General features: G+C 43.9%; 1 protein-coding gene across 2 annotated transcripts in view; it reads left to right on the top strand.

The window, feature by feature from the left end:
• Nostrin (nitric oxide synthase trafficking) overlaps window positions 1–23,710 on the top strand; it is a 50,283-nt gene that overhangs the window by 5,010 nt on the left and 21,563 nt on the right. For both annotated transcript variants that reach the window (XM_075984975.1, XM_075984974.1), the window contains exons 2-7: window positions 3,817–3,902; window positions 14,007–14,090; window positions 16,848–16,910; window positions 17,146–17,227; window positions 18,876–18,938; window positions 20,982–21,080. In XM_075984975.1, coding sequence (XP_075841090.1) covers window positions 3,817–3,902; window positions 14,007–14,090; window positions 16,848–16,910; window positions 17,146–17,227; window positions 18,876–18,938; window positions 20,982–21,080 — 477 coding nt within the window. The remainder of the gene's footprint in view (window positions 1–3,816; window positions 3,903–14,006; window positions 14,091–16,847; window positions 16,911–17,145; window positions 17,228–18,875; window positions 18,939–20,981; window positions 21,081–23,710) is intronic.

Here is a 23,710-nt window from a genome sequence, read left to right as displayed (position 1 = left end):
CCAAGACCATTGGCTCTAAATAAAAAATTAAGCTGAGTAGATAGAAATAGTCTTAGCATCTCTTTTATTTATAGACGTCTCCTTTATCTTAGTCTGGATCAGGGATGTTGCGGAGTTTCCGGCACATTGGACATAAGGTCAAAGATAAAGATTCTACACCATGTTGTTATAAACAGAATATCCTTCTTTATCTGATCATTAAATTAAGGACAATATGATATATTGCCTGGACACAATGGAACTCAGGAAATGGTTTGCTTGAGGCGTGGATCCCTCCAACCCATGATCTGACCAGAGTGGCTGAGGCAGCAGAACCACTGGCCAGTTCTCTGTCTGGAAGAACGTTGTCCATTTACCACTTGTTCCAATACAAATACTTTCTATGAAAAAACATGGTAAATTAACCATCTCCGAAGTCCTGCAGCCGATAACTCAAGGGCCAACAAAAGCCGTAGCTGTGCTTTACTTGAGAAACCTCCTTCCTTACGAGTTCAGTTGGGGACTAGAGAGATGGCTCAGAGGTAAAGGCACCAGCTGCTCTTCCAGAGGACCTGGGTTCAATCCCCATCACCTTCATGGCGGCTCACAACTGTAGCATGAACAATAAAAACCCGGAGACTGATATAGGGATTAAAGCTGAGAATCGGAGCAGAACAATAAGCCACTAGAGAGACCTGTTACCTCCACCAGTGCTCAGACTGAAGGGGAAACCCTCAGACTGCCTAGACTGTACTGTGTCTCAGGCAAACCTCAGGCTCCACACTCCAGTGCTTGTCCCCTCCCCTTGATATTCCTCCCTCCTCCCAGCCACACTGCTTCTGTATCCACCTCCCTAGTGCTGGGATTAAAGGCGTGTGACTCCAAACACCGGGATTAAAGGTGTGAGCCACCACCACCTGGATCTGTTTCTGGATCGACTTTATGTAGCCTAGGGTAGCCGTGAACTCACAGAGATCCTTCTGCTTCTGTCTCCCGAGTCCTGGGATTAGAGGTGTGTGCCACCGCTGCCTGGCCTCTAGTGGCTTAGCTTTGTGTTATGATCTTCAGGCAAGCATGTTTATTAAGATACAAATAAAATATCACTACACACAACTTCTGGAACTCCTGTTCCCCAGGCTCCGATGCCCTATTCTGACCTCCATAGTCCAGGTGTGCACATAGTGCGTGTTTGAAGGCCAAACATTCGTACATTTAAAACAACACACTAAATAAATCTAAGGGGGAAAAAACTAAGTTGAGATGAAACTTGTAAGGGACAAAGATGACAGATAATCTGCTTTGCCACACAGCTCCATTGCTGGACCTGAGGACAATGAGGTATTAACCCCTAAGAATGTCCTGGCCTCCCAAAGCTTTTCCCAAGAAGACAATGTAAAAGATGTCATACAGGGTTTTGAAGGCCTAAGACATCAAAAACTGCAGTGACCCCCAAGAGTCCAAGGTATAGAAACTTGTTCTGTGATTTTCTTATTCAGAGTAACCATGGGGAAGCCATTCTTCCCGTGCTTCCACAGTCTCCTATTCTCACCGCAAGGCTGCCTGGGAAGGCTGTCCTCAGGTGATGGAATCTGATGTGTCCATTCCTTTCTTTGTCTTTATTCCCTTATACAATACATTCCCACTGCAACCTCCCCTCCCTCCTCTCCTCCCAGTGACCCCCTCACCTCCCCCCCCCAGATCTGCTGCCTCCCCATCTCCCTTCAGAAAAGAGCAGGTCTCCTAATTTTATTAACTGAACATGGCATAACAAGATGCAGTAACACTAGGCACAAACCCTCAGTTCAAGGCTGGACGAGGCCAAAGGGTTCCATGAGCAGGCAAGGCTGCCAGAGACACCCCCACTCCCAATGTTAGGAGTCCCGCAAAAACCCCAAACTAAACAAACACAGCGTGTATGCAGAGGACCTAGCACAGACCCATTAGACCCCGAGATGGCTGCTTCAGTCTCTGCGAGCCCCTGTGAGCCCTGCTTAGATGATTTCATGGGCCATGTTCTCTTGGTTTACTTTCCCAACTCTTGCTCCTATAATCCTTCCTCTCCCTCTTCGGTGTCTTCTGAGTATCCCAGGCTCCACCGAGTGTTTGGCTGTGGGTCTCTGCATCTGCTCTCTCCAGCTGCTGGGGGCAGCTGATGACTATTGGGCAGCACACCTGGCTATGAGAATAGCAGACTATCATTAAGATACATTTCATTGACTTCTTGGGGGGAGTCAGTATTGTTGGTTCCACCCTAGATTATCTTTGCCTAAGAGCAGTAAACCCCACTCTGCAAGGAAGCAGCCAAATCTAGCTTGCCCGAGGTCCCTGGGTTCCTTGTGGGGCCTTTGTTTCTGCTTTGCTATAAGCAGACAGGAGAAATGATAAGAATATACAGCGTAATCCCAGGAGCTATGTCTAAATAAATCAAATAAAAGAGCTGCAGGTTTATTAAGTTTTATCGGCATGAACTAAGATTTAAACAGATAAAAAGACTTTCACTGTGTTCTTGAATGGGAAATCTAGATACTATTTTAAAAAGTTAATTTCTTCTAATTCATATAAACACACATATAATACAGTTTTGATTAGGATTCTGACAGGGGTGTAAAAAAAAACCTCCAAAACCTCATAATTAGATAAATATTCATATGGAAGAATAAATGTCCAAGAATAACCAAAGAAATTATGAAAATGAGAAAACAGTTGCTCAGAAAGAGCAGATTAGAAGTTTGATGTCTTTGTAATTTAGATGAGTGTGTAGGTATGTGTCATTACTTCCTACATGACCATGATCTTTGTGAAGCATACAATGCTCCATAATGTACAGAAAGCCAAGAGTGCATTTGAGTTAGAACTTCTTCTTCTTCTTCTTCTTCTTCTTCTTCTTCTTCTTCTTCTTCTTCTTCTTCTTCTTCTTCTTCTTCTTCTTCTTCTTCTTCTTCTTCTGATTTTGTAGTTTTGTGAATATATAATAAGACATCTTAGAAATGGGACCCAAAATTAAACACGAAATTCATTTATATTCCCCATAACTCTATACGCAAAGCCTGGAGATGATCTCACACAAGATTTTTATCATGCCTGTGTTTTGACTGAGACTCATCATTTAAATCAAACGTGAAATTTTCTGTTTATAGCATTAAATCAGAACTCAAAAAGTTTTGGCTCTTTAAGCGTTTTCAGTTTCAATTTCAGATTCTTTTAGACAACTTGTACTGTTTGCTTGTCGTGTGCTCAGGTCGGGGGAACAACACGGTGGTGATGTGGTGTACTGTAGAGTATGCTTTTAGCCGTCCCACACCAGAAAACCAAATTCCAAAACTAGATTCTGTTGGGTTGCTTGTATCTGATAGGACAGTGTGTGGTCTGAATGAGAATAGCCCCATAGGCTCCTGTATTTCAATGTTTGGTTTTTGAGGTTTCAAAATCCCAAAGCAGGCTTCTGTTCCAGGGCCATGCCTGCCTGCCTCCTGCCATGCTTCCCACCATGATGGTCAGGGATTCACCCTCTGAAACTGTAAGCAAGTTCCCAATTAAGTGATTTCTTCTTTAAGTAGTTTTGGGCACAGTATTTCTTCACAGCAATAGAACAGTAACTGAGATAGACAGAAACAAACAGGCCAGCTTCAGTTTGGGAAAAATTTGCCTGGACTTTTTTCATAGCCAGCCAGAGGAGACTTAATGTTTAGTTAAGAAGTCATCACAAACTGTGTGCCCTCCCCCGCCCCCCAGCCACACAGTACTTTACAGTGGCAGTCATCATGACAGCAGCGTTCTGAATTATGGGTATGCTATCTATGGAGGTGCTCATAATTCTCCTCTCATTTTTTTTTCCAGTACAATAAAGTCTACAAGAGCCTGAAGGAGTTGGCTCAAAATGGAGAGAATTTCTGCAAGCAGATCACATCCGTCCTTCAGCAAAGGTACAAAATGCGCATTTGTGACAAGCAATCCTTCCTCTGCGGCTGCAGCTAGCGACATGTCTGGAGGGGCCATTAGAAGCTGCGCCACTTTCCAGAGCACAGTGTTAGATTTGGTGTTGGAAAAATTGGGTTGAATCATGAGTCTGCTCCGTTGCCCATTTATCACCTGGCACCGTAAAGATCTGGAAACCACACAGAGGGCCGCTGCCTAGGAAGACCCAGGCAAGCCTCTAATCCTCAGACTAAGTTTAGCATGCTCCCGGGGGCCCACTCTGACATCTGATGTGTATGCCCATTATTGTACTTTTCACACTGGCCTCGATTATTCGTTTATGTTTTCTCTTATGCTACAAAGACAGGGGCTGGGTCTCACCCATTGTATGATAAGAGCTTCGTAGAGCTCCTAGAGGATGGATGGATGGATGGATGGATGGATGGATGGATGGATGGGTGGATGGATGAGTGGATGGATGGATGGATGAGTGGATGGATGGATGGATGAGTGGATGGATGGATGGATGGATGAGTGGATGGATGGGTGGATGGATGAGTGGATGGATGGATGGATGGATGGATGGATGGATGGATGGATGGATGAGTGGATGGATGGATGGATGGATGGATGGATGGATGGGTGGATGGAAGGGTGTGTGGGTGGATGGGTGGATGGATGGTGGAGGGATGGATGGGTGTGTGGGTGGATGGGTAGGTGGATAGATGGATGGATGGATGGGTGGGTGGATATGAAGTCACCATTTTTAATATTAGTATCTCCTCTTAACACCAAGTGTGACTGTAAACAAAGCTGTCCATGGCGCTAAATTGACTCAGGCGATAAAGGACAGGGAGCACACAGCTTAAAATGAAAGAACCAGAGGAAAATGTTGGCTTATAAGGGGCATTTAGGCTTTGACTCTACAGTAGCTATCTCTGTAATAAATATTCTAAAGCTACTTTTCCAGTAAAGGTTGTTGCGTTTTAAAGGGAAACAGTTTCAACTTTAAAATATTGTAGCGCTGGCAATGGAGCTCTGGGATCAAGTGCTTGCGCAGCAGGTGTGAGACCATGGTTCAATCCCCGGAGCACTGTGCACTCACGCACACTTTATATATGCATCATATAGAAAAGAGATCATGAGTTAAGAGCATCCCTCATTAGCAAATCAATATCAAAAGAGCACATTAGTTTTATCAGAACAATGAATGACCAGGAGATCTCTAAAGACGTTTTTATGAAGAAAAACGTGAGTTTGTCAAATGGAATAAAAAAGAAAATAAAAGTTTAAGTGAGAAATATTTCTATTCTAATAGTCAAGCTGCTTTGATTTTCCAAGAGAGAATGGGAGGTGGGGTAATCTAAGACAATGTTTCTTCTGTGAGAAATGATTTTTATTAGTCTCAAAGGAAATTGTTTTTAAATAAGATCAGCTAACTATTCTATAAATCCAACTCTTTGCTTAGATAAGTCTCTGCTCCCCGAAAAACAGAAAGAATTATATACTGATTAGCCATGCAGATGACTGAGATAGTGATCAACTGGTCTTGATTATTTGTGTCCAAGAGTTCAGAATTAGTGCCAGATAGACAGCCATGAAGACAGGAGGCAGAAATGTGCCACAACTACAGGAGGCTCCAGGGTGAACTCACAGGACTCGAGAAGGCTCCGTCTCACCACTCTCTTCCGTTCTAGATGGTCACCCACTTCTTCACTTTCTGCTACAGCCACAGCCCTGGCTTCCTCCCTGTGTTTCCCTCGGGGTTCCTTGCCAAGACCACCACCTGCCCTCTCAGTATGTGAAAACCGCCATCTCCACATCCTCAAGGGGCAAATGTGGAACCCTTGGGCAGTAGAGATATCTCTCTTCATGGTTTTACTTCCTGATGGACCAGGTTTAGGATCTGAATATCTATCGGATGCTGTAGGCCAAAACTGCAACACATGTCTGAGTCAAAAGCTGCATAGCATTAAATGCGAAGAATGGCTATAAACACTTTAATAAGACCTCAAATAATGCTGAAAGGCCACATGACAGACATTTTGTAAAACTAACCTGGAACAGCCAAATTATTTCCCTCAACCAAGATGCCACTGCTGGGGTACTTGATATTGACTGGCTCCTGATAATTGTTCATTTGAAGTGACCCCTCCTACTTAAAATGCCAGATCCCTGGGTCGGCTTAACTGTCCAGTTATGCAGCCAGCCTGAGGGATACATATCCAGAGAACCATTTCTATATTTTATTAATACTTTATTAATGTATGGATGTTTCCTCATGGTGTACTTGTACTCCACATTCTTATGAGTCAGTTAGCAAAGATAGATGTTGTATCATAGCCCTGGATGGGGCCAAGTGAAGTGATTCGGAAGTCGCTACCTCTTCCCCCTGTTCTTGAACCAACTGCACAAAACTAGTCCACAAGGACCAGTGATTGCTGTGCACCTGGCCTAGTTCAGTTTCACTTTCCTCGTTCTGTGACTTCCCTAATCCTATAAACCACTAAAGGCTGGCTCTTGTTTAAGGCAGAGGTGCTTGCCTATAATCCTAGCACTTGGGAGACTGAGGCAGGAGGATTGAAAGGTCAAGGTCTACCCAGGCGTGAGGTTGTAGCTCGAGCAAAACAAAACAAAGCAAAAATAACAAAAACAAACAAACAAAAACAAAACCGGAGCTGGTCAGGTGGCTGAGCAGGTAAAATGCTCACCACTGAACCTAACTAGCTGAACCTTGTCTCCAGCATACAGTCAGAAGGAGAGAATTGATTTCTGAAAGCTGTCCTCTGACCTGCACACACACACACACACACACACACACACACACACACACACACGGTGGCAACTTGAGTAAACACACACACATCACACACATGTGGGGGTGGAGAAAGAAGCAACAGTGCAAAGCAAAAAAAAGGATATTTATTCATCCTGGCTACTTTGAGGAGAGCGAATACAAATAAGGACATCCAGTGACCCAGAAGGTCATCTCCAGGGTGACTGACGCGAGGTGGAGCTGGAAGTTTCTACTTCTGGCTAGAGGTACACAGAACTAAGCATTCTTGTCAAGGCGTGGTCATGACCACCACTGGCCCATCACTGCCTCAGCTCTAGTTCTGCACTGTGGTCTAACAAACTGAATTGTCTGAACTAAAACTCTATTTCAAGGGGACAAGCACCCCTTCTGGTGGGTACCAGGGTCATAGCCTTTTCGTTTCCAGTCTAAGACTTTGGGAAATTTCAGTTTCTCGAGGTGCATTGTTTCAACCGTTTGATAACCAAACAGAGGGGTACAATTATCTTTCCTTAAGTGTCTTCCCTCAGCTACAAGGCCAGGGCGGTTTCCTCTTAAATGTGCAGGTGTATGTCATACAAATCAATGATACATTGCATTTGCATTAGACACAGGTGGGAAAGCCTCATAAGACAAAGGTAATAAGAGCTGCAGCGGTGGGTAGGTCTCTGTGAGTTTGAGACCAGCCTGGTCTACAGAGTGAGTTCCAGGACAGGCTCCAAAACTACATGGGGAAACCCTGTCAAAAGAAAGAAAGAAAGAAAGAAAGAAAGAAAGAAAGAAAGAAAGAAAGAAAGGAAGGAAGGAAGGAAGGAAGGAAGGAAGGAAGGAAGGAGGAAAGAAGGAAGGAAGGAAGGAAGGAAGGAAGGAAGGAAGGAAGGAAGGAAGGAAGGAAGGAAGGAAGAAAGGAAGAAAGAAATGTTCAAGGTCACAATAGAAAATACCTTGGAGATAACAAAGACCCAAAATATAAAAACAATCCCTATCCCTTTTTTTTCAACATACTTGAACCCCCTCCTCAGCCAACTGCCCTTGTGCGCAGTGGAAATTACAGGGCTTCAGGATAGTAACCTAGGACAAGACTAGGTCAATCAAACCCCTAGTGCATGGAGCCTGACCCAGTAACTTATGATGTCATGTTTAACTAGAGTCTAATTATTAAACCTTGGTGCCTCACTCTAAGTGGGCAGTCTCGGGTGGGGCAAATGAGGGTATAAAATTTACTGCCTAGCAAGACAACGGGCTGCCCGTCTCCTAACTAATCAAATACAATCAAACTCATATGACCCAGGAGACAGGGCCAGGCAATTGCTTTCTAATGTTGTAAAAGGTCTCTATTCTCCCCATCTCCCACCCACAATTTGCCTGATACGTTTCTACATTTTTTTTCTAATCAGTTATGGCCCAGTAAATACATTTATCCCCCACATCCTGGACTCTCTGTTCCAAGTTCTCCGTATAACAGATGCATTAAAGATAAGGACTTGGCCGCAGCCAATAAGCTGAGAGATTTCTGCGTGGATTTGAACAGCAGTTCCTCTGAGAAGATGCAGCTTTGAGCATCTTAATAAGAGGGATGCAAGTGGATTGTATTTCTGTCTCCATCCACGCTACTCCCAGTCAGATGCTCTTGTGACATAGGGGAACTACACAGTTGCAGGACAGTCACCCAAGATCTCTGGTCACCTTTAGGAAGTGGGTGGAGTTTATTTGCACTTGAATCTTGCTCTCTATAAAGTCCAGGCTGAACTCTAACTCACTTTGTAGACTATAGTAGTAGGAGCGGCAGGCTGAGTCCCCGAACGGCTAGCTTTAACCGAAATAATTACACGGAAACTGTATTCTTTTAAACACTGCCTGACCCATTAGTTTCAGTTTCTTATTGGCTAGCTTTTACATATTGATCTAACCCATTTCTATTAATCTGTGTAGCCCACAAGCTGGTTTACCAGGAATGATCTTAACCTGCGTCTGTCTGGAGTGGGAGAACCATGGCGACTCCTTGACTCAGCTTCTTTCTCCCAGCATTCCATTCTGTTTACTCCACCTACCTAAGGGTTGGCCTATCAAATGGGTCTAGGCAGTTTCTTTATTAATAAGAAATCACTCCCACATCAGTAGACTAGGTTGGACTTAACGCTTGGTTCTCTTCTCCCAGCCCATACAGTGCTGGGATTATGGGCATGCACCAGACGACCAGCTTCTGGTAACTTTTACGTACAATTTATTTGTAAGAAGAGCTGTAGCTGCCTTTTAAGGGAAAAAATGATAAGACTTGAAGGGAAAACATCCATTTACCCAGCCCCAACTATAAGTCGGTTCTGGCTCAAACTGTGAGGTAGAAGACAATGTGGGAACAATCTATTAAGATTACTAAAATCCTTAATTCCTACAGAGGAGAGCACAGTCGTCTGCTTCCCTCAGCATGAGAAGACCTTCATTCAGCTCCAACGAACTCTTTATAGACACAGAGGAAACTACAGGGCTTTAAACAATGATTTTGCATAAGTTTTATTACAGCGGGATCCTCTGAACTGAACACAGCCACCTATTCTCACAGCTTAACCTGTGCTGCATTGAAAATACCAGATCTGAGAGCACGGATTTTACAGCCTTCGCCGTGCCAAAGGCGTGGTTTATTTTAAGATCTAGGTCAAACACTGGTTTTTGACTTATTGGTTGGTTCTCATGACTAGTAATGAAAATATATCGACTTGCCTTGCAGGCTGAGAGGAAACTAAAACGTAAATGGGTTGAAAGTCAAAGTGTCCTTTCCCTGGCTCAGAATCGTTAACATTCACTGGAATATTTTGAGCTAAAATATATCCCCAGCAGACGGGATATACGTGCACACTATCAATTTCACACATGAAGAAGCCGTGGCCTAGACAAGCCTCTTCATTCATGTTAGAAATCATGTCTGTAGAGTGGAAGGAAACGATGGGAGAGGGTGAGAATATAGAGTTCGCTGTGCTTCCTGTCTTCTTCCTTGGGCTGTTTTACCCAAGAGAAAGAAAATTCCAAGACCTGATTTGAGATTAGCTCTGCCCTTCTGGATTCCTTTTGCACATGTATTGCTTTGTGACTGGGGAACGTGAAGCAGCTCCCTTCAAAAGAGTGGGTGATGGTGCCAGGCTGTGGTTGTGCCCACCCAGCACTTGGGAGGCAATGGTAGGCAGATCTCTGAGTTCGAGGCCGGTCTGGTCTACAGAGAAGATGCTCAGAGAAGCCCTGTCCTGGGGGATAAAAGAGGGGGGAAGGAGAAAGAGAGAGAGAATATGAAACCAGTCTCTGTGCTGCATCAATAAAATGCCAACGTCCAGTCTATTTGGTAGGTAGCCTGAAAAACTTGAAGGGTATCCTTTTAGGATGCCTGCATATACACACAGCACACCACACACACACACACACACATACACACACACAATGCGTGCCACTACACATACATCACAGAACACCACATGTGTAGTCTGTGCTTCCATTCACACACACACAATCATTCAGACTTACAAAAATGACAGACATCATTATATTTGTCTCTTAGAACATGACTTCCCATGAGAATGACAAATCCAGCCATTGGATAAGAATTTGGTCATTGGCTAGGAATTTAGCCATGGACATCTGTTAAGGTAAAAGCCACTGAGGGCCTGAAGGACAATATCCCATCCCACGTCCTCCTTCCCCTCCTCCCTGTTTGCCATTGCAGTTCCTTCTGGGTTGCCGCAGGTAGGCTCTAGAAATCAGGAGGCAAAAGTGGATGGATACAGCCTGCTCTGTTTGGCTGATTCTAAAGTCCTCAGGACTCATTAATAAGTTGCAAGCAGAGAGATAAAGAACACGATTTGACTGGTCAGAGACACTGGGTCCGACTCAGCCTGGTCTCAACAAGTAACCTGATGGTATTTGAGACCGGAGTCCTCCTCCATTGCCTCTTAGCCAGACCATCATTCTCCCCACTCCCCACTCCCCAACCAATTTACAATACACGAGTGCCTCGGAAAAGGACCCGGGAGCAGAGAGTCTTAACATGTGCCCTGGGATAGCTGGCAGTGGCCTTTCTAGTGGCCACACCGTGGGAGCTTCAGTGAGTCACAACGGCGTAATTAACACTGGAGTGGCACTAGAAGTTTTAAAATGCGCTTTTGTCTGACTCCCCTGGCAATAGCCACAGCCATTCTCCACATCTAAGTCAGGGGAGGGGCATGGTCAAGTAGCTCGGATTTGGAAGCTAGCTGTATCACGTCCCTCTCACGTGTCCTCGGCAGAGAAAGCAATCGAACTCCAGGCCTGGTGCTCCCTCCTGGAAATGGTCAGAAAGATTGTGTCCACATCACACAAGTCATTGTAGGTTCAACACAAATAAAAATGAGCCAGAGAGACGACTCAGCGAGTAAAGGGCAGGCTGCCAAGTCTAACAACCTGAGTTTGATTCTCAGACCCACACAGTGAAATCACAGAACCAAATCCATCAAGCTGTCCACTGGCCTCCAAATCTGTGCTGTGGTGTCCCCTCCCCATGCTAAATAAAGCCAATAATTTTTTGGAGGAAAGAGCTACAATGCTTACAATAGTGTCTTGCATAGTATAACGGCCCCGATAAAGGGTGGATGTTGCTGTTTTGTGAATAAACAGAGCACACGTCAAGTGTCTGCGGAGTCACAAAGTAGACACCCTTCGGTGTACGGAGGGCATTTGATACATAATTGTCATGTGTGGGAGACGGCTTTTTAATTTGGAGACTCACAGATTTGCCCTGACACTGATACTAATGCAAGAAATCCCGGCTTGACTAATGAACCTCCTCAGGTGGGTCTCTACCTTCTTGATAGAAAGCCTGGGAGAGTTAGCTAATGTGGTACGTGCCTATAATCCCAGCACCCAGGCGGTTGAGGCAAGAAAATTAGGAATTCAAGGTCACCCCGAGCTACACATCAAATTCAAGGTCAACCGAGATTGTGGAGAGGGGGTGGGGAAAGAAGAAAGAGAATGCTTAGAGATGGGTGTTCAGGAGCAGAGACTGACAGACTTAGAAACTGCCAATCAAGCAAAGAGCCTCCTCCTGACACCAAAACCCCACCTTCTTTCCCTATGAATCTAATGATGTTACTAATGCTAAGGAAAGGAGTATTTCCTTGGGGTAGTTGCCTCTCTCACTTGGCCTCTGAGCCCCTTCGTAGAGCCTGTGAGAACATTCTAGAAGTAAAATTGAATTGTGAAGGAGAAGCTGTCCCTGTCAGTATCCCCCGTCTTGGCTTAGAAGTCCTTATGGGGAGACAATGGCACAGAGGACCACACTCTTCACCCTGGGCTATCGCCCTCTGGATACCTAACAATCCATCATCATCATCATCATCATCATCACCACCACCACCATCATCCTCGAATAACTAATATTTACTATTTGTTTTGTGTCTAGTACTGTGAGTCAAAAACTATGCATTCATCACAGAGGTAATGCTCTGTAGGGGTGGCTCAGGTGGCTCAGGCACTCATCACCATCAAAGGACTCTGATTCCCAGGCTCTACACAGTGGAGGAAGAGAACTGACTCCTTTGAGTGGTCCTCTGAGCTCTGAGTGTATACTGTGGTGTGCTCACACTCATGTACAAACAAATAGATATATTTTTTTTAAAACTTATAGTGGATAGAAGTCATCTTTTAGAAAGGAAGAGCAGATGAGGGGGGGGAAGGAAAAGAGGGTGTGGGGGGAGGTGAGGTGAACAAGGAACATAACCTCATTGTAGCTACAGATGGACCTATAACGAGGAAGTGGTAAAATAATTTTAAGAAGAGATAATTTGATCTCTCCAAGAACCAATGATTTCCTGCTATCTTGCCCTGCATAGAAAGTAACGGAGGAGCCCCTCAGGTTTCTACCATAATGCCGCTTGAGCCGGGCACCTGCCTCTAATCAGTTCCTTGGGAGGTAAAGGCGGCAGGCGCCCTCTGAAGGTACCATGCAGCTATCTCAATCATACGTATCATTTTATTTCCAGCTTCTACTTAGGACTTCGAGCTGATGGGTTTAGTGATGACTATGCACCTTAGTAGCTGTACCAGGCGTCTAGGCTTATTCTAATGAAGTGGCAGAGACTGGGGGGCGTGAAGGACGAGACTCCCTGTGTAATAGCTCTGGAGACTGGAGCTCTGATGAGATTAAGGCTTCATTGGTTTGATTGGTTTGGTTCCTGCTAGATACCTCTTCCTCTCGAAGACACTTCATGCTGTCTCACGTCCCCTCCCAGCTTCTGGAGATTTGCTGATAATGCCTTAGCTTGTAGATCTTCCTCTGGTTCCCGCTTTCCTGTTCATAGGGTCTTTTCCCACGCACACACCCATCTCTGTGTCCAGTGCCCCCTCCCTCCCCACCCTGTTTATAAGGACACATCAAATTCTGTTTGGGCCTCGTCTAAACTTGATCTCCTTCACAGAACCTAGTTCCAAAGAAGACACATTCACATAGCCTGTGTGTGGTGGTCAATATTGCCAACCTGGCAGGACCTAAAATCACACAGAAGATGTACCTCTGGACATGTCTATGACGGCGTTGTCAGAGGGGCTTAACTGGGGTGAGGAGACCAACGCATGTTGCACAATCTCACAGGCTAGGGTTCTGGACCAAGTAGACAGGAGAACACGAGCTGAGTACCTGGGTTGGCTCTATCTGCTTTGTGACTGCAGACGCGGTGTGATCAGCTGCAGTATGCCCCTACCACCTTGGACTGTATGCTCAAACTGTGGGCCAAAATGAAGCCTTCTCTGTTGACATTGCATTGGTCAGATCGCACAATAAAAAAGTAACTAAGATGCTGGGGTTCAGTACTCCTTGAGGGAGGCGCAATCCAACCCATAGCATCGGTGGAAAGAGAGTTTAGTTGAGTACTTTCTCCTTGGGGATCCTCTTAAGGGTTTGCCAAAGGACAAGAGAATCCTTACATCAATAGATATCTCTTCCTCATGAAGACACTGCATTTTCATCCTGACCTTTAATGTGTCAGAGTGTGTGTATTTATGTGTCTGTGTCTGAGTATATGTGTGTGAGAGAGTATACTTGTATATCTATCTATCTATCTATCTATCTATCTATCTATCTATCTATCTATCTATCTATCATCTGTCTATCTATATTATCATCTATCTCCCTATCATCTATCTCTCTACTATCTATCTATCTATCTATCTATCGATCGATCTACCATCTATCTATCTACTATCTATCTATACCTCCCTCCCCCACTCCATGTGTATCTTTGTCTATGTGTGCTCTTGCTAATTCTGACCATTATATCCTACATAACAAGTCCTTTGCTCATAGGGCCAACCTGGAGATCAACTACGCCAAAGGACTTCAGAAACTGGCAGCCAAGCTGAGCAAAGCACTACAGAGCACAAAGAAAAAGTAAGTATGGTGACAAAGGGAAGGCAAAAATCTTTTGTAAAACAATAAAAATGAAAAAAAACCTCACTCTCAGCTTTTTCCCATATGCACAGCAGGTACAATCCTACCAAGCGTGGCTTCCAGATCTTGGGGATTTATTCTGGGCCAGGCTCTGCCTCAAATGCTTAGTGGATATTCCTATTTAATCCTCACAACAATCCTTGAAAGTTCTTATGATTATCCTCCTTACGGATGTGGACTTGAGACTGAACAGCTGAAATAAAATTCCCATCATGCAGTTAATGAGCTGTTAGACTCATCCTGGGCCTTTTATGGCTCCTGAGCCCACAGTTGGCTTGATAATGCCATCTAGGGAGGAGTGTGAAGCCAGAAGGTCTTAGAGGCAGGAAGCGTAAATTATGTATTATCTCTATTCTGTGACTTTTGACAAGGGATCTTGGTCTCCCTGTGCCTCCATGCCTTCCTGTACAGGGAGCAGACGAGTGCGCATTTGAGTGTGTACGTGGGTTGTAGCGTGACGTGCAGCCTGAATGATAAATGAAGCCAACTGTGTGGAGGACTCGACATGTGAGGACAAGCACACAGTATGTTGCAACAATAAAATTGTCCATTATTGATAACTTGCTATGACGCTGCTTCTGTACTTCTGTGTGCAGATGAGACTCTGAACTCGCAGCGTTCTTGCTGAGGGTCCTCGTGCTGATGATGAAAGAGGGAAAATTCAGGGGGAAGAAAAGGACCAATTTCTCACTCCTGCCCGGGCACCATGGTGACAATAGCAAGTTGCTTTGAAACTGCTCCGGTTATTGTTCCACTTTTATTTTGGGGTGATATCTTGGTAGATTACAAACGAGTCCCTGCAGTAGTGTGGTTGGGTTTAGACCGACTTCCGCTTGACAGCCCAGTTTAAACTCTAGTTATACTTCTTTTCAGGTGAGTGGCCTGGGACAACTCATCTTCTGTCTAAATGTCTCTTTAAGATGAAAATGAAGCTGACATGCCGTGGCGCTGAAGTTAATCTGCTGAGGCAGGAGAATTGCCATGAGTTTGAGGCCAGATTAGGCTACACAAAGAATTTCAGGCCCATGCTGCTACTACATGTTTTTGAAAGAAACATAAATAATGATAATAAATATACTAACATAAAAACAGAAATAAAACCCATCCCCTGCAGTTACTGAATTAAATGCAGTAATGCAAGCATGCTTAACAGACCATGGGATGAGGAGGGAAACTCCCTGAATGGCCTTTTAATTTTGATCCTAATGATTCAGTTCCCACCATAGCAACCTTAGCTTCAAAATGGCAGACACACTCATAATGGCCAGCAAGCCAGCACTAGTGTGGTATTTAGTGATAAAATTTAGGTCAAAATCTGTGTTAGATGCTTACACAGAGATCCCAATGTCTTATTTCATAAGGTTCGTTAGATGAGGCTCAGAAAAGCCGAGTGAGTCTTCAGGGATCCCAAAGGAAACCAGGGACAGGGATGTCTGCTTTTCAGACCTGTGTTCTGGGCTCTCTGGGGTCACATGATGCACTTCCTGTCATGCTGTTCAGTGGCTGTGCAATCACCTGGGAGGGTCTCTTTAATGAATGCTCCTCATAGCCTTAATAAACACAATTATATTTGGGTTAATTTACACAAAATAGTAAACACTCATTTGCTGTTGGAGTTAGTGTCGCCTGTAGCCCAAGCTAATCGCAAATTCTTTATGTCAACTCAGATAAACTGATCCTCCTGCCTCCACATTCCAGTTGCTTGGGATTATGGGGATGAGGAGCCACTTCATCCAGCGGCGGTTATTTTAAGTATAGGGTTTGGTCCATCCAGTTTAACAGATGTGTGTACTACCTAACTAACCACGACCAAAGTCAGACATTTTCAGCACACCCCAAGTCACTTCTTCCTGTTTGCGTCCATGCCCTCACAGCCACTGACCCCGGTCATGTGACTGTAGATTAGTTTTCTCCTTCCTGTGGTTTCCTGCATTAGAAACACACAGTAGACACTCTCTGGTGCAGGTTTAGATTGTCGAAACCCGGGCCTCTGGTCTGGTTTTCCTTTGTCCCGGGGCAGGATGCGGACTAGGCCACTGGAGGCACACTTCTGCTCCAGTCTGATTCCGGCAGGGATGCCCCTTCCTCCCTTCCTCTCCATCAAAAGTGGCATGGGCTCTGTCCCTGCAGTTAACTAAGACTATTTGTCCTGACTTCCAAGGATGCCTGACAGATAACTAAGAGCTTGACCCCCTGCTATGGGAGAAGAGAACGTCAGGCTTCCTTGTCCTCCCTCTGCCTCCAGGACTGGGAAAGATGTGAGGCTGTATTTTTAAGACTGTGCAGGATTTGGACTCCAACCCCAAGATCAGCACGCACAACGAGCCAGGGACTTGGGCTCAAATCCCGTGTCACTTACATCCTCAGGCTTGGTTTATTTATCTGTAAAGAGAGGGACTTGAAAAGCTTTTCTGTGAGGGTCTTCCAAATTCCTCTCCCTCACCTGTTCCTTTCCTTGGCCACTTTATCTCCCTGATTTTCTGCATAGATAAAATAGAAGATGAAAATCTAAGTGGGAAAAAGCAGTGTGTATAATGTCTGTGGTGCAAATAAATATACTGGCTGAATTTAATCTCACGGAGAAATTGAAGCTCCAGCAAGGGAATGAATATGAGGGGAGGCAGTTTGTGGACTGTCATGCTTGATTTCTCAGCGCTCACTAGTAATTGACACCCACACCCCCATTTGTGTCTCTAGCTGTCTCAGCACTGCCTGGGCCTGGGCCTCAGAGAGCATGAAATCGGCGGCAGACCTGCATCAGTGAGTACTTCCCGTAATGCTGGTCCTGTACCCATTTCCACCACCCCACGCCCACACCTTTGCCCTTACTCTGAAGGGGGGTGCCACACATTTAGAGTGGGCAGGGGCCAATATTCCACTTCAGACCTGCACGAAATAGGTTAGCTATGACTTGCAACTCATCTACCCCGAAATGCATTCGGGCAGAGGATGGAAACCCAGGACGAGACTGGGCACCCTTATGTTCTGTTTCCAGAAAACTTGGCAAAGCAATTGAGTCAGAAGCAATAAAGCCAACACATCAGGTCCTGAGTATGCAAGAAAAGAAGAGAAAATCGGTGAGTCAGAGCTTCTCTTTCCTCTTAGAAGGAAGATTTCTAAGGCTGGGTATAAACCAGTGGCAAAAAAATAAATAAATAAAAATATAAATAAATAAATAGATAAATAAAACTGCTTGCTACGTACGCATGCTCAAGGCCCTAGACATAATAAAATGTTCCTAAAAAACAAGTGAAACACTCTGGTAAGGTAGAGGAAGGTGAATCTCTGTGCCTTCTAGGCTAGCAAGTTCCACATATGATATTAAATGAAAACACAAAATGAAAGAAATCTAATGAGTAATAGGATCTCAGCTAGAAGATCCTTCCCAAAATATTAACAAGAATTACTTTGAGACGGTAAAATTAGAGGTTATTTTCAATTTTTTTGGTTCTTTATAAATGGTCTATTCTATTTTGTAAACTCTATTACTGAACTCCACCTAAGTCCCATATGCATAATTTGTTCCAAAAGATACTTTTCTACTTACCAGCGTGAGATTTGGTAATAATAGCTACAAGTCTCGAATAGTCTCAAGGGAGGCATTAGGCATGCCTCTCAAGAACAGCTGGCTGTCTTGAGCATGTCTTCTGCTCCGGGCATGCACCGTTTCTTCTAGGACAATTTCACTGTGTGTTCTGCCCCCTCCTTCTCAGTGTATCACAGTGGTTAGCCACTTTAGACAATGCTTCCAGACAACTAGTGTAGCTGTTAATGCTGCTGTGCTCCCATGAGGTGGGCTCAGGGTCAAGCACAGGAACAAAGTGCTTGAGGCTCAGTAGGCCATCCTTGCAAAAGGAAAAGATAGTCTTGGAGGTGGAGGGTGGGGTCAAGTTGGTTATAAGTCTAAAGAGCTAAAGTTTTCCATCTGGGAAAACTCAGATGGAAGAGGAACGGAAATAAATGAAATATAAACACATTAACTAGAATCAATGTTTGTGTGTTTGTATATATATATATATATATATATATATATATATATATATGTTTGTGTTTCACCAGAATGGATGTTCTATCTAAGGTAGTAGAGAGAAAGTGACAAAATTTACTTGAAATAAATATACTCATCTACTTTTGCCAGCAACTTTAGAAAAACTCAAAGCAAGTCTGTATTTCACTAATTATAAAATACTTTACATACTATATAATAATATGATAACTGCATTCAATATCATAAATTAATCAGTGCTATTATAATTTATTACAACACATTGGGTAGCTGACATCATGATCCTTCAATCATCGGTCCCCATTATCTCCTTCCTGTTCAGAGGGACGGAGGGAGAGAGACCCAGGACCTAGCTTGGGCTTTTGAAATTACAAAGTTCACTCCCAGTGACACTCCTCCAACAAGGCCACACCACCTAAGCCTACTCAAACATTCCACCAACTAGGAACCAGACATCGAGAAGCAAGAGCCTATGGGGCCATTCTCCTTCAACACCCCCCCAGACTCAGATCCATAAGAGGCTCCAAACCATCACAAATTTAGGTCCATACGAGGCTCTACTCTCATGCTCCTCCCACTTCCCAGAGTCCCACCTCTAAATGCTATGATGCTGCAGGAATAGGCTTTGATCTCTGAGTTTTGGTATCCATAGATATTTAATTAATAACAGTGACTAAGTAAGAAAGTAACATTTTTTATTCTGTTTTTCTTTTCCATAGCTTGATAATGAAGTTGAAAAGACGGCAAATCTTGTTATTAACAACTGGAACCAGCAAATCAAGGCAAGTCTACATAAACAGCCTTTACATAAATGCAGTTCTGAGGATGGGACTTCTTTCCTTTTGTACACACGTACTGGTGTGTCCTAACGCTTTTCAATGCACCTATTGAAGCAAATCACTCACCTGAGTTATTCTATAGATGCATCATTCAACTAATCCAAAGAAGAGGATGACTCGAAATATGGGTATGGTTTATGGTTAATACTTACATGACATTTCTTATGTGCCAAGAGCTGCCTGTTTGTATGTTCAGTCATCGTACCAACCAAGGTATCACGTGACTTTGGACTGTCAAGGTTATTTCCAAGGGTTTAAAACTGGTTAATGGTTAAACCACGACGTCTTAGAAGTTCTTGGGCTCCGGAGTCATTGATCTTTTCCATCCTGTTGTATTGGCTGCCTCTCTGTGGAGTTTGACATGTCGGCGAAGTAACAAACACTGCTCTGGTTTTTCATTTGTACGGGGAGTTAGTGATCTCTGCCTTGCTATGGAGAGGGCACGGTAAGGAGTGTGCTGATGTCAAAGGGAACACGTGTGTTAATTCTACAAGAGCGCACGGGCTACACTAAGGCTCGCTCCTGGTTTCCAATTACTTGAAAACTTAGCAAGCGCAGGAAACAGCACACAAATCCTCTAGATGAGTTTTGATTTGATGTAAGAAGCTAGAGAACTCCATTGCTGGTTCTTAAGCTACAGAAACAGCAGATGAGGTCCATATGTACAGAAGATTAGTCTAGAATAATCCTGTGTAGGAGTTGCTTTGAGTCAGAAGGATGAGAGACTGAGGAATCTGCTGAGAAAACCCAATCATGTCCTTGAAGAAGACGTGCATTCTGAGAGTTGAGCCCTTCCTTTCCATCTCCTATTGTTAATGACCCCAACGAACCTTCACAAGTAAACAGCCGCCTATGCCAAATAACCAGACATGTCCTGAGAAGCAGCTGGCCTCAGGCTTGTTTCTGAAGCTTCTGCTGATATCGAAGACTCCAGAGACCAAGATGAGAACTATTCTAGACAAACAAGTTCCTGCCCTTGTGGTAGATGTACTGATAAAGAGAGTCACAGTGAGAACCCATCTCAAAGTCCAAAAAAAAGCATCCAAACACTTGTTTTTTTTTAATTTTGCTTTTGATTTTCTGAGTTTTTTAAAAAAGGTTTGTTTTGAAAAAACAATTATCTGTAAACTCTGAGTTCTTACAGGAAACAATAGATCAAATACAATAGAACAAAGGTTAGAGACAATGTTCTTTAACTGTTTGTTTCAAATAACAACAAAAAAAAACCCCACCTCCTATTATTCCCCAGTTTCTAATAAGTTGTTTTTCTAAATCAAATGATTTTATTGTTTTGTGAAGAATGACAAAGTCATTAGATCACATGGAATTCTTGAGTTGTAATCATTTTCTCACTCGCTCGTTTCAATGCAAGAAGAGGCTTCACTTGTCAGTCCTGACGTGCAGCCTGCTTGGGAGATAAAATTGCAAATTCTGAAGGACCAAGCACTCTTGACTCAAGCCCATTTATCATCAGGCACGTGACTGAGCTAAAAGAGGGGCTACAAGCGGCTTGTGCTTTGAACTTCCTCGCATAGCATCTTCATAAGTTTCAAGGAAGGACGTAGGCGTAGGCATTACCGCTGATTCCCTCAACCTCCCTGCCACACACACACACACACACACACACACATTGTTTCATTTGTAGTCTGAACTCTCAGTCTGGGCTTGGTGGTGCAAGCCTGCATTTCCAATGCTGGGGAAGCCAAGGCCCCAAAAGAGTGAGTTCAAGGTCAATTAGCAAATGTCTAACTCTCTTGCATATAGTACCCAATATCGTGACAAAATGTACAGTGGTTCCTTATCAAAATATTTGCTGCTGTAGTATTTGGGGCAGATATTGAGATAAAGGATGGGAACAAAGAAGTCAAATCTCATAGTCATTCACAAACAGAGCTCATTCCAAAATGGAAGCGCTTTTCTCTACATGGCCATTTCTGCCTCTTTCTGCTTTGTTTCCTTCCCTTACTTGTATGTTTCTGTCTTTAGGCTAAGAAAAAATTAATGGTGAGTACCAAGAAGCATGAAGCACTTTTCCACCTTGTAGAAAGCTCCAAGCAATCTGTGTCCAAGAAGGAGAAGCAGAAGGTGAGCCATCTTGGTAGCAGGAGCACGCTGCTTAGAGATGTGGCTTCCTGCCCTCTGCAGGACATAGAGAATTGGCAGGCTCATCCTCTGTAGGGATCTGTAGGTTGGTCAGGTAAGAAAAGGGATTTCAAAGTCATTTGTGGCTCACATAAGATTTTTGAAATATATCGTGGACATGGCATATTAGACTTGCGGTGTCCACGGTTTTGATAGAGACTCTTAATTTTAAAAATTCTCAGCTCCCTCTCCACATAAGTAAATATATATCCTTTATGTTTATGGGCTACTATATATAACACTTTGCATATTACACTAATATGCTGTGAGCAGTATAAAATAAAAGTAGAAATACTTATAAGATGAGAGAAAGATAAAATGGCATTTTAGAATATTAGCTAACCATGATATGTTCATATAACTAGGAAATAATTATCAAGTAAGTATGCAAATAAAATATACCCTCAAGGGAAAAGTATGGAATGAATCTCAGTAAATGTAAATTTACTTTTCCACCATTCATCTTGGCAATTTGAACTTTTAAGAAAGTTCTTGTCATATCTTCCTACATCACCCAGATTTTTCTTTTCCCTCTGGGAGTGGGTGGGGAGGATGGAAGAGGGAAGAGGATGGGATCTAGGCTTGCTTCTGCTTCAGAGAAAACTGGGATTGCTAAGCAGGAGAACAGGAAGACCTGCCTAGCAGCAGTGCTGATGATAGAGCACTTCCAATGTGCATGAGAAATGAAGGCCAGGTCTGGTGATCACTTAAAAACAAAACAAAACAAAACAAAACAAAAACAACAACAAAGATCTAATTTAAGCAGTGATTGTGGGAGGGATCTATGACGTCATCACAGGCAAAGGCCATGGTCACAGGCCCACTGCAGGAAGGTGGGGGAGGGCACTGCTTTCACCCCTAGGGAAGCTGCTACCGAAGAAGAAATGCACCCTTCACGTGTACCAGTTTTTCTGTTGCTGCTGTTGCTTGGCATCAAGGAAGAATAGCTTCTGATGAGGGTAGGAAGGCTTGGGCATGTTCTAGTGCTGAGATCCTTACTTTTAACTGCAAATGTGCAAGGGAGAGCCCAGTTCATCCCGTGTTCTCAGACTATGGCCCCCTGCCTCCCAGACCCTCTGGTGGTTACCCGACTTGTCCTGTCTTAGACAACCCCCTCCTGCTCCACAATGCTTCTTCCCATCAGTCTTCTGAATTCCCAGGTCTATCATGGTCTGTGTGAGCAGCTGTAAGAAGTTACCATAGCCTGGGCAGCTGGCACCACAGGGTCTATTTCTCATAGCCTTTAAAACAGAAACCTAAGTAAAATGACTTTAACTAGCCCACAAATAAAACTGTCACACAGTTTAAGGAAGCCACTCAAACACTTGCCCGGGGCGTACATCTTACTGAACTTCTTTAGAGTCAGAATTGCCATGGTTCTAGAGATCAGGAGCCAGCATGGTCAGATTCTGGTGAGAACCAAGACGTCAGTCATCTCTTCATAGCCTCATAAGGCAAGGAGAGAGCTCTGGGTTCCTCTCGTAAAGTCGTTGATCTCATTCATGAGGGTTCCACTCTTGGGACGCTTCCCAAAGACTCCAATTTCTAATGCAATGATGTAGAGAAGTTAAAATTCAACATTCAGATTTGGAGGCACTCGTCCACTTCCTCCAATGCACCTCCTGCCTTGGGAGAGCAGGAAGAGTCAGAGGGAGGTTTTTATGACCCTACCCATTTCTCTCTCTCTCTCTCTCTCTCTCTCTCTCTCTCTCTCTCTCTCTCTCTCTCTCTCTCTCTCTCCTACACTAAGATTTATTTGAAGGGTTGTCTGTGCTCTGTCTCCACTTCCCTGTTCATTCCTCAAGCTACCCCACAAACTTCTCAGAAGCATTGTACATCATCTATCTCCCCTTCTGCAGGCATTCTCTTCTTTCAACTTTATCAGTATCCCATTCTTGGTCCCCTTACATCTCTGGATATTTTATCTTTGCCTCCTTTATGGATGTCATGTTTTCCCACTTGGCCCTTATATATTGCTGTATCTGAGGATTTCTTCCCAGGGCCCGTCTGTTTAATTCATTGTTGTGTCTCCAGTGTCCAACAAAAGATTCTCAATATCAGGCACTCAATAAATAATAGATTCTCAACGTATATACTCCCAAGGCTTCAACTCTAATTTCTACACGGACAATGCCTAAATTTATGTCTCTAGCCATATCTGTCTCTAAACTGTCTCCTGGCACCTCTAGAAATCATCTCTCTCTACCTAAGATAAGTCTTTTCCCCTGCATCTTCTGGGTCCCTGTACACCTTTAGCTGGCATACCATTCCAATTCTAGTCTTAAACCAATTGCTTCTTGGATGTGTTGACATCCCCATTTGTTGACATCCCCATCTCCCTGACACCATTACCAAGGCACACTCATCATTTGCCTGGATTACTGGAACTAACAAGTGGGCCCCTTTGCCTTTAGTGTTGGCTCTTACTGTCACTCACATGCATGGTGACTTTCCTGAAACTAAAGTCATCTACATTCATTCTTTCTGAAGAGCCTCTGAAGGCTGTCTAGTGACTTCACAATATGGGTTACCCTCTGATACGTGGCTCAGCAAGGCCTTCCCTGACTTGACCT

Source organism: Microtus pennsylvanicus, chromosome 9 (assembly GCF_037038515.1).
Source record: "Microtus pennsylvanicus isolate mMicPen1 chromosome 9, mMicPen1.hap1, whole genome shotgun sequence".
NCBI classification, from domain to species: domain Eukaryota; kingdom Metazoa; phylum Chordata; class Mammalia; order Rodentia; family Cricetidae; genus Microtus; species Microtus pennsylvanicus.
The sequence above is the reverse complement of the archived record's forward strand: the minus strand, read 5'-3'. Positions and strand labels throughout refer to the sequence as shown.